Genomic DNA, 11,325 nt, shown 5'->3' with positions numbered 1-11,325 from the left:
AAGACGGATGCATGCGAGCTTAAACAACTGCACCCAGGTCCCACTGACTTGGCTTAAAGCATCTTTGGATGGTTATGACAATGATGCCATAGCTTTTCTGTGGGAATAAAGATGGATTGAGATGGCTGCTGTTACCAGCAATGCCACTAGCTAAAGGCTCTGATGGTGATGTTAAATGGATGTGCAAGTGTCCTGTGGGAGTTCAGGATTCTGTACGTGGCTTATTAACAGCAAATTGATGCCAGAATTAAGTGTAATCTTCTGAATATGGTGGAGTGGAGGAATTAAAATGGTAAACCTTTGGATTAGGTATTCTGCTTTTAAAATAATTTACTGTACAGAAAGCTGTTATAGGCACTTAGCTAGCAATGAAATTGAGATGGTATTCAGAGGAAGCACCCTCTTTTCTGATTATTAAATAATGGGGGGAAAGGACAAGAGAACTCTACCCAGAAACTCAACGCATTGTATAGTTTACATTTTGAGACAGTATGCTTGACTAGATGAACATTAACTTCGATCTAGAGAGGGCAATCTTATTCTCTCTCTCTCGCACGCACACACGTGTGCACACACACACGTGTGTGTGTGCACCACAATGTTTAGTGTACAAATGCTTTTGTGGCCCCTAATGCAGCACAAAAGATGATTCAGATGAGGGTGGTTAACCTACTAGGACCTTTAGAGAAAGTGAGTTCTGCATCTTTTCACAGGGTCCATTTCATAAGATTGTGGTTTCTTTCAGCAGGAAATCGCATCTAAATAGGAAATGGTATTGCTTGGGTAGTGTGTAACCAAACAAGGCAATACAACCTGATATGTTGTAAAGGACAATTTTGCTTTGTCACTGGGTTCAGATGGGCTGCACAGCAACCCCCCTACCCCTGGCCAACTTCATCTTCTTGAATTCTGTGGGTGCTGAACTCCTGTCTCTGTTTTTAAGGGGGAAGAAATAAATCAAATGATGTAGGACTTCTGTGAGGACAAGATGGGCAAAACCACTCCTCTTGCTCAGCTTTAAAATGTATTTTTAAAATTCACAAATGTTGATATCCACAAATACATCCATTATGTATAAGGACTGTACAGAGTATAGGAGAGCAGCATACATTCCATGTGACACTGCAAAAACTACTTCTTTTTAGGAAAGGTAGATACAGGTGAGCTTATGTTAGGTGCGGTAATATTGGGCAAAAAAAAAATTGCTTTCACATTGCTGTGCTGAAACAAGACAGAGTCCTAAACATAGGACTCCTTTGCACACTGAATGTGGTCAAAGGTTGGCTGACTGCACCGCCGAACCAGATATTCTTGCTTGTTCTTTTGATAAGAGCCAGACATGGTCCTAAGGCGATAGACTTGAGGGGTCAGAGGCAAATTAGCTCTGGAATGTATCCCAATGACAACATCAACAGGTTTGTCCTTTGAATCACTGTTCACAAAGACCCTGTCACTAGGAAGGTCCTTAGGCTCCTTGTTTGCAGCTTCTCTGCTGAGCCTGGGATGTTGATGCTCAACAGATGGAGGCAGCACAGTGGACCTCGTATTTTGAACTGTTGAGCTACCATATGAAGGAAGTCTACAAGCTGGCCAGTTTTTGGTAGCCTCTTCGTAGGATGGAGGCTTTCCAGGGTTCTTTTGATCCACGAGGTGGAAAACCTCATCTGCTGACATGAAAGTAGACTTGGGTTGACACCCAAGCGGTGCTGGCTTATAGCTATCCACACAAGGCGTGTGAACAATTCGGCAGGAAAGATGTCTCTCTTTCTTGGAGTCCCTTTTGAAACTGTCTCTTAGAAAGCCTGCTGAATGGCAACTCTGGCTCTTTGCTAGCCCCTTCTTGCGCAACACAGAAAATGACATGGAATGCCTCTTGAGATTTGGAATGGATGTGTCATTTCCATCTGAAACCTGGAGGGAAGAGGACTGTGGCTGAGTTAAGGCATTTTTGTGGCTCGGCGATGTCAATGGTGAGCTGGTGAAGACAGACGAGTCAGAGGTCGAGGAGGCGCTGTCTAATGAACTGTTGGAGGAGCTTCTGGGCAAGGAGTGGCTTGATAGTTCTGCCTGCACATCTGCTTTGATAGATAGGTTTGGTGGTTTTTTGTTCCTGTAAATGCCTGAAAGAGAAGGCTGACTTTCCATTGGCATTCCCAGCTCTTGGCACTTCAACCCTGCTTCCTTTTGCTGACTGAAATTCTCCCCGGTTCTGGCGAGCTTCTGGCTTTTCATTTGGTGTTCTTGGCAGCCCTTAGAAGAGAACATGTCTGGTTCAGAGAATCTACGGTCCAGTTTGCCTACAGACTGTTTTAAACGGCTCAGTGTGGAGAGAGAGGTGGACTGGATGAGGGGCTGTTGTGAGGAGAATTCTGCATGGCTCGGCCTGTTGCCTGTTCCATTGGCTTGCTGTGGATCCTCTGGCTGGAGATCACTGGAATCGCATTCTCCTTCAAGGTCGGCACTGTCGTAGGCAGAATCATGCTGCGGGCTGGCAGACAGAGCTTCTGGAGGAGAGAAAGCACATGTTAGCACTATGGAACAGGTTGTGGTCACCTTTATAAAAGAGCCGGTCTCTTATACCAGCAATATAGTATATATGTGTGTGCGTATCACAGCTTTTCCTAACATGTTTTGGACCACAACTTCTATTAGCCCCAGCCAGCATGACTAATGGTTAGGGATGGTGGGAGCTTAGTTCAAAACTTTGGGATCACCATGATGGGTAAGGCTGGGGTATTATATATAAATAACAGTGGAAGAGAATGATGCTATATTTATATTTTAACTACCTTCCTGATGCCCAACAGACATGCATCTTGGTCCCCATATTACATAGGGTTTAGAAAAAGATTTTGGGTTTTCCAAAAATTATGGGTGTATAGTGACTTTTATTTCTATTGTTACTTTTCCTAAAAGTTTATATTATTTATCTCCTCCTGCAATATCACATAATATAAATCTCTAAGAATATTTTTAATTTCTAAAAAGAGTCATTTTGCCTACAATCTGCAATTTTAAAAAAGAGGCATTTTACCCACATTTACTTTCTAATCTGATCAGAATTTAGCAATTCTAAGATAAAATAGAGCCTAGCTGATATTAAGATTACATGCAACCATCCTTAGATGATTGGATACCCTTGGATATCATAAAGAAACAACCACACACTTGCACCCCTAGCAACAGTGCCCTCAGATTCCTGGAGCTTTATATCTCCTCCCCTTGCTTCTTTACCCATATGAAAGCAGCTTCAGTGATCTTAGGCTCCCATTTGAGCCTCTGTTTCACATTTCGAAATAATCCAACACTGTGGTTTATCAGTTGTAGTCACTTCCTTAGCAGATAGAACAGGCTTAAATAAACTAACCATATATGATAGAATCAATCTTTTGGTGTAGCAGCTTCAGGAAATCCTAGCACATTCCAAGAAATATAATTTGCCACACACTACTCTAAATTAACTCTTTAAAAACTCTGAGGTGACTATATATGTATCAGAATGTTACAATACCTGTCCTATCCAGGGAATCATCAGCCGAGATACTGAATAGTGAGTGGATTTCTTCCCCAAATATATCAGAACAATGATCAATGAGAAATTCCACCAGTGTCTTCACCTGTGCAAATTAAACAGTCATTTGTTAATCAAGTATTTATTTTAGCTGTTGTAGCATGAACACTGTTGTTTGAATAGACTTTCATATTATAATCCCTTGATGTAACATCGGAAGAGTACCTAAGCCATATCCCTGCACAAAAGGAGTTGAAAGGAAACACATGGTGCATTTCTCTTCTATAAATCCCTCCTTTCCCTGCAGTAGAGATAAAATACATCCCAGATCCTTCCTGCCTGTTCTGACTGCCTGTTCACATCTCCGCTTGAGGCTGTGGCAATTGTGGCTTATCTGCTTGCGTAACTGACTTTGCAGCTGGATTGCTGTGGACTAAGCTGATTGAGGAGCTGCCAAGTTTGCTTCCTGGTCACAGCAGGATGGATCAGATCATGGTGCTTAACTGCAACTGCAACCTTCTGCAGAAGCTTTAAGTGTGTCCAGGAAAGTTCCATTCTTTCACTGGTTTAAGCCTGGCTTCTATGCTAGATTCTTGTCCTCGCCTTCACTGTCTATCTGTCAACATTAGAGCAAGACCTGGGAATCTTTTCTCTGTTGAAGGTCGCATTCCCTCAACAATAACCTGTTGGTGACTACATGCCAGGGGCGGGTGGGACCAGAGACAAAAGTGGGCTTGACTACGTTCTCTCCCCACTCTCCTCTGTGCCACTCCTCTCTCTTGCTCTCTCTTTCCTCGCCCTGCCCATGGCTGTCAAGGAAGGGATAACAGGCTCTTGCCAGAAGCCTGAATGAATCACTTGCAGAGGGCTTTTGCACTTAAAACTGTAAGGGCTTCCAAGTATGATGACTTGCAATTCAATTGCAATTCAAAAGATCCCACAGGTAAGCATCTTTTCTCCTGCAGCCACCCTGGCTGCTCTTAAGCTGCCTCACTCCAGGGTTGACTCTTTGTCCACCCAGCTCAGCATTCTCCACCGTGACTGGGGCAGCTCCCCAGCCGTCCAAACAAAGAGCTTTTTCCTGTCACAGCCTTCCTGATGCCAGGAGCCGAACCCAGAGCTTTCTGCATGCAGAGTGAGTGCTCATCTACTAAGCTATTGTTTCCTCTTGGACCAGGTTCATCCCAGACATTCACAGAAGCTGCCCTGATTCACAAACCAAGGGCCAACTAGATGTTTTAGATCTAAGCCTCAATCCCCCTAACAAAAGACACTGAAGTGGAAAAGTGAACATGCTTAGGAGTGCAACAGTCCCACTGGCCAACGTCTTGGTTCTCTTTTCAAGCTACCATTCTTAAATAAGTGTAGGGCCATGCACTTAGTCAGACTGCAGGTTGGTGCATGTTGCCCATTCTTGGAAAACAAACAGCCAAGGGTGAGAAGGAAAGGTAGAGTAATAGGAAGTAAAACCAAGCTAACCTTATCGGTCAGCTCTTTCTGGACTTCAAGTGGAAGGCTTTGGTCACAATCCGGAGTCAGCATGGTTGGCCCAAAACAGATTGCAAGATTGCTGGAATCCATCTTGTTGATTTCGGAACTTTTGCTAATGCGGCGAAGCACACAGAGCAAATGCTTGAGCAAAATAAGGTTTGGCTTTGGTAGTTTGCCTGCAACCCTGTAACATGGAGCAAACGAGAAGAAAAGTTATCCTCAAGAAGTTCTGCTTTCTCTTAAAACCAAGCTTCAGATTGATTTGCATGGTCTATACTTCCTCTGAAATGTGGAAATGTTCACTCAAAGCTGTTATATAAAATTCCCACTCAAAAGCCCCCAGACAGCAGCTTGAAACTGGCGAACCACAAACACGTGACTAAGCATTAACCAGTTAAATGCTGCCTGTTGTAAAAGCAACTGGCTTAAAGATTAGGTCCTCCGGCCATGTAATTTCATCAATGTGAGCTTAATAATCCATGGCATGCACACTATTTTACACTGTTCAGCCTTTACATTAATTCCATATGAAAGCACTATCACAGATGGATAGCAATCCCCTCCCCCATGCATCACAAATAGATGAACTTATAGGCGTAGGGTTTCACTTCAACACAGTTCCTCCTGGGGGGGGGCCTTTCAGACCAGTTTCAAAACAGAATAAAGATGTAACATGATAGGGCTGCAATCTAAAGCACTCTGTGTATGTATGTTCCCTGTCCGCTTAGAAGTAAGCCCCACTGATTTCAATGCCGCTTGCTGCTAGATCAGGAAAGGGAGCATAGGGTTGCAGTCTCAGAATGAAACCTTCAGTAACATAAAACTGTTTAGGATTCATGTCCCATTGTGTTGCATGTCAGTAAGACACTGCTAAAGGTGGACGAACTTACTCTTTCATTGCTTCAATTTTTTCATGATGATTCACCTTCTCCAGTGCTGTCATCCACTCGTCATAAAGCTCAGATAGCAACAGTTTATGAGGAATGTTTCGGAGAAAATCCTGCAAGAGAGAACCCCCAGTTTAGCACTTAGGCAAGCTGTTTTGCTGCACTGTGAGCAGAGGCATCTCTTCAAGGACTACAGAAACCAGTGGCTGTAGCAAGAAGCCAAGCTGAAATGTACCTTAAGGACCACTGCCAGCAGGTGCACAGATTCGTTTTCAAAGGCAACTTTCCCTCCAGAGTTTAATTCTTCTTTCAGCTCCTTGCGTGCTTTCTCATTGGCAGCTTTCCGGAATATTCCTTCTGTGAAGGGCCCGTTCAGGAAGAGTATTGTAAGTATATCCTGTGGATGCAGGAGAAACAAACCAAGGTTCATTTTACTAAGGAACAACCATGTAGAACTGAATACAGTCATATATCCAGTTATGTGTTTGATTGAGAGAGGGCATCTTTCCTTTCCAATAATGTATTCAAGACAACTTGTGATGCAGCATTAAAATACAGCAAAAGACAAATCAGTAATAAGCAATCTTAGCTAAGAAAAAGAAGTCAATAGAGGCATTAGGTAAAGTACTTTTATACCAGAGATTCATATGCCAGCAAAGCTAACACTAATGGCGGGGCAGGCCAAATGCTTGTCTAAATAAAGATTTGCACAGAGTTGTGGAAGGCTGTCAGAGAGGGATTCGTTTGACTTTTTAGTTGCCAAACTGGGATATTGCCTAGTTCTGATCATTCAATCAATGCCTATACTACTGATTTCAAGAAAATGGCTCATGATTTCTTCCAATGAGTGAGAAACAAATTTTGGGTGAAATGTTTGTTTAATTGAACATGCTGGGGTTTTGTGTCCTGTGACTCTCAATTTTCTTTCTTTCTTTCTTTCTTTCTTTCTTTCTTTCTTTCTTTCTTTCTTTCTGTAGTACTCATTGTTGGAAATGCCTGAGAAGTATCTGGCAAAAACTCAGAAATCAAGAGATTTTAAAGGGCTGGGAGGGAGATCTCCAAGTGTATACACATTTTGCTTTCTTGGCTACTTTTCACCTCCACTATTATATTCCCCAGTCTTTCCTCTCTCCATTTCCCCCCTTATCTGCTACCCAAATTTTGCCAGAAACATATTCCCTACCACAAATATACTATCTAGAAATCAGAATCTATTTGGCATGATGGAACTATATGATTTCTTCTATTTGGAGTTTTTCCTCAGCCCACAATTCATTTTGTTGTTGGTGGCGGCGAATGTAAATAGCTTGATCAAACTTCTTGCAGATTATGAAGAATGTTTTCCTTCTTAGAGAAAATCCTCATTTTGCTTAGCTTTGTGAATAATTTTGCACAGCTGAAGCAGAGAGCACCATTTTCACTCCATTAATAGAACTCCCTCCTGTCTGCTTACCTGTATTGCTCCGGGAAGCATGTCTTCCTCACTGCAAACAATTGACAATGGCTGATCAAACAGAGAAGGCTTCAGGTCAGGTTCTAGGTGTCCCAGAGTCTCTGACCCAGTGGTAAGGCGTCTCAGTGTAAATGGCCAATATGTTGCTTTCTTTCTTTTCTTATTGCTATCTGTTGAAATAAAAGGAAGACAGTGTGTAACTATGTAGTAACATCAGCACTGGGTACATGACTACTGAATTAGACAGAGAAATATAAAATGCCTTAGACATTTCTAAGAAGTCACCAAGTAAGCCACATTGAAAACAGTGTAGTAGTAGAAATTTGACTTTTTGCAATATTGCCACTAGGGGGCAATTTAGAAAGCTGTTGCTGAGCGGATTCTAGATCTTAAACGTAGGCACCAGCCTAGCGTCGCTCCATGCACAGAAAGAAACATCTCAGTGACAACAGGAGCCGAGGTGCCCTTTTGGCCAAGACATTTAGCCAGGTGCCTGCTGCTATTGTGCTCTCTTGTGCTGATTCAACTGGTATTGTTGAGTTAAGGAGAGTAATGTTGGCTTGGCAGAATTCATGTTTGTTATTGGGTATCATTTCCTTGTAAAACGTACCGATCAGATGACACAGCCCACTGTCACTATCACACGGTATGAAAAACTGGCATTTCTTGATTTCATCCTGGAATAAACAAACATCCATTGTGAAGAAGTCACTGGGAGATTCATAGATAGAATAAGCCTGAGATATTCTGTGTCTCTCCGTACCTATATCTATATAGCTATATGTTAATAAGGGAAAGGAAACTTGCTTCAAGAACTAAATAGTGCTTGCTTCAAGAACTAATTTTCTTTACCAGTGCCTTGTGACTTCTGCATGGCCCATAGCTCAGTATATATATTTTAAAAAGTGAATAAAGGCAACATTAACTCTGGATGTTACATAAAACCCTATCATGCAACCTTGGTTGAAGGAACTCGCATATGGAAAGTACTAATCTGAAAAAGCATGGGTTGAATCCTCACTTAATCAGACTTTGTGATTTAAGTCCCATTTCAGTGAGTCAGCTCTAAGCATGACTAAGTCTGGTTCCAACTCCATTAAATGTGTTCTCTGGGCTTGGGGGAGGTTGGAGGTGTTCTCTCAAACAGTATCCCCGGCCCCTTACTCTGGAAGTGGAGTTTCAGAAACAGTTTCCAATTTGGCACAGGAGTTCTGTGGTTTTTAGGAAGAAGCAAAGTGAAAAGTGCCATGGGACAGGAGTAAACTCCTTTTGGGAGCCTCAGAGCTCTTTGGATGCTCTCCATAGACCCAAGTCAGCTGATGTAGTGATTCCTCATTGTACATCACGGGAAACACACCCACTGAAATCAATGGGACTTGGGTTTGGGTTTAGGCTTTGGCTGTAATTACAGTTCAGGCTGCAGCCTTACAGTTTAGCTCAAAACCTGTTTACCTGAGCATAAAGGCTCATTCATTCCACTAGATCTCACTTCTATGTTAGTGAGCACATTGCTCCAGTCCACTTCAAAACAGACAACAAAGCAACTGCTCACAAATTGCAACATTAAATAGTTAAAAAAGAAAAAAAGAACCAACCAACCAACCAACCAACCATTGGGTAATTACAGCAACAATAAAAATGCTTCTGTTCCTTCAACAGTGGAGTTCAGCAAAAGTTTGATGGACTTTGATTTTATAGAGGCAGAGCTGGCCCTCCATAATGTTCAGAGCAACCCTGAACATATTTACTCAAGTTCCATTGAGTTTAATGGTGCTTGCTTCCTAGCTAGGATTGTAGCTTATAACATTTTTATCATATGCGACCTTGAGAACTCACTGATCTTAAGATGTATTGAAATAAATACATAAATAAATAAATAAATAAATGAAAAATAAAGACCTTGAATTTGTTTACCTCTGACTGGCATGCAATCAAAGCCTCCATGTCACTTCCATTTAAGCTTTTGGGCTGGAAAGCAAAATAAAGATGGGTCATGCTGGGAATTCCCTTGCTCTGAGAACACCTATTAATAGGGCTCACCAAGAACATAAGAAACAAGGAAGACACTCACTGCATTGCAGCTGCTTAGCACCTTCATCAGGAATTTAACTGATGCAACTTTTGCGACTCTGGCTCCTTTGATGGCTCTTGTTTGTCTGTTTAGGATAAAGAGGAATTATCAGCAACATCCACCAAAGCATTCCGCTGTGCTTTGCCCCCTGCTGTGAAGCTCACACTGAATACAGACAACAGCTTTTATGCTGAGAGTGATCCAAGTGATTCAAACGTGATAAACTTCATACTGCAGTATCCACTGTGTCCACATGCCTTTGATTTCATTCCTTTCTGCCTAGAGATTTTGAACAATACTAGGGGCAAAACCAGGCTGAGTGCATAACCCTGGAGACAGACCCCTCCTCCCCTTCTAGACTACCTTCAGCTCCCTGGAAAAACAGTAATAACTGTAATTCTCCAGGCTCAAATGTAAACTAGAGAATGGTCCTGCACACAAATATTTTCTCTGAACCACTCGAAAAACCAATCAACAAAACAAATAAAAAACAACTATGCCAGTGATAGCAATAGCTCTCAAAATCTTTCAGCAGCCTCAACATGCCCTAAAATATTACTTGAAGAAATGACCTATAACTCTAAACTCTAAACAAGAAATGACCTGTAACTGTAGACACTTGCAAACTCTGAAAGAAAAAATGAGCAGCTATACATGCTAGGAATATACAACTGCTTCTGTAGGAACGAGCTAAACCTTCCATTGGAGTCAAGTCCCTTGTAAAATGCTAAGCTCCAGGCAGCTTCGGCCACCTGCATCAATAAGCTGGGCACTGGCTTCTATGCCATAAACATATATATTACCACTATACAGTCCCAGGCTACAGGGTCAAACGTAGGCTCCCGTCGCAGGCTTACCGGAGAAGGGTATCCAGCCAGAGCTCTTTCACCTCCGGAGAGCTGCAGTGAAGAAGAGAAGCAGCATGACACTCTGCTGAGACAAATTTGCCTGAGCTCTACGCACGCTGCATTCGAAATGAGCAGCAGTGGAAGGAGGCAGGTGGAAATTTACACCGTAACAGAGACAGGAAGGCGCATCACGGTTTGGTTTCAACGTGGAACTCGTCGCTCACTGGACAGAGCCCTGGTTCTCTGGCTTCCTCTTTCCTTTTAGGGCGGCTGTGGAGTGTGTGTGCACGCATGTGTGCAGGGTATTTCCCCCGCTGTTTTATTATTTTGAACGAGCCGTGTTGTCACAGGCAGAGAGGCAATGGAACAGATGAGGTGTCGCTCAGGTGAAGGTTCCATGTCACCAAAGGAATCTGGTGGGATGTGTGAAAACTGTGTTGCTGTGTAGGCTGGCCTGAAGGCCCTGCAAAGGGCAAGCCATCGTTTTTTTCAAACATCAAAGTCTTAAGAAGAGAGTTGGCCTTTGTTTCATCAACCAGCCCTAAGACGTCAGATCTGACCCTAAATAAACCACAGCTCTGTAAAAAGAGCAAGTTTGACACAAAAGGGTCAGGATTTGATTCTTCTTTGAAAAAGTGGTTGGAGGGGAACTTGTGAGAGGGAGGATGTAGGGAGATAGCATCTCATCTTTATGTCTTAGAATGTTTCCAAACAGAGGGGCAGGAGCCTAAAGCTAGCAATCGGAAGGCATTGTGCAGCTATTCCTTCTTTTCTACCTTAATACATTTTCCTTGGCAAGAAAAAGGAAGGAAGAAGCTGTGCGAAGGGTACAGGAAGGATACATGTAGAAGACAACATTGTGGGAACCCTCTGTAAAATTCAATGAATGAAGCAGGGTGATAGCACTATAGAAAGGACAACTGGATGCCCCTCTCAATCTTTTGTTACATTTGTTTCTATATGTCTTGCATATGAATAAAAATCAATCTTATTTTTTAAAGCAGTGGAAGTAAATGTTAAATTGTCAACCTCCCAAGAGTGCATCTTTCCTCACAAGGCCATTG

At 42.5% G+C, this 11,325-nt stretch overlaps 1 protein-coding gene across 1 annotated transcript; it reads right to left on the bottom strand.

Moving 5' to 3' along the window:
• Positions 1-548: 548 nt before the first annotated feature.
• Positions 549-10,432, bottom strand: LOC123032667 (T cell activation RhoGTPase activating protein). Its single transcript, XM_044448746.1, has 10 exons — positions 10,271-10,432; positions 9,414-9,498; positions 9,257-9,310; positions 7,953-8,019; positions 7,343-7,512; positions 6,125-6,286; positions 5,893-6,002; positions 4,991-5,186; positions 3,512-3,617; positions 549-2,504 (listed from the first exon to the last, which is right to left on the bottom strand). Exons 2-10 carry the CDS (start codon positions 9,438-9,440, stop codon positions 1,240-1,242), a joined length of 2,157 nt encoding a protein of 718 aa, XP_044304681.1. The 5' UTR covers positions 9,441-9,498; positions 10,271-10,432; the 3' UTR covers positions 549-1,239.
• Positions 10,433-11,325: the final 893 nt, after the last annotated feature.

This window comes from Varanus komodoensis, unplaced genomic scaffold (assembly GCF_004798865.1).
Source record: "Varanus komodoensis strain SLA01 unplaced genomic scaffold, ASM479886v1 scaffold1, whole genome shotgun sequence".
NCBI lineage: Eukaryota > Metazoa > Chordata > Lepidosauria > Squamata > Varanidae > Varanus > Varanus komodoensis.
This window is presented reverse-complemented; position numbering and strand designations above follow the sequence as displayed.

Bases quoted from the DNA above. Each gene is read 5' to 3' on its own strand.
- LOC123032667 (XM_044448746.1), bottom strand. From the start codon at position 9,440: ATGAAGGTGCTAAGCAGCTGCAATGCA. The intron at 6,287-7,342 runs GTAAGCAGACAG...CTGCATCCACAG, and splicing joins TGCTTCCCGGAGCAATACAG to GATATACTTACAATACTCTT. The intron at 2,505-3,511 runs GTATTGTAACAT...TCTCTCCTCCAG, and splicing joins TGATTCCCTGGATAGGACAG to AAGCTCTGTCTGCCAGCCCG.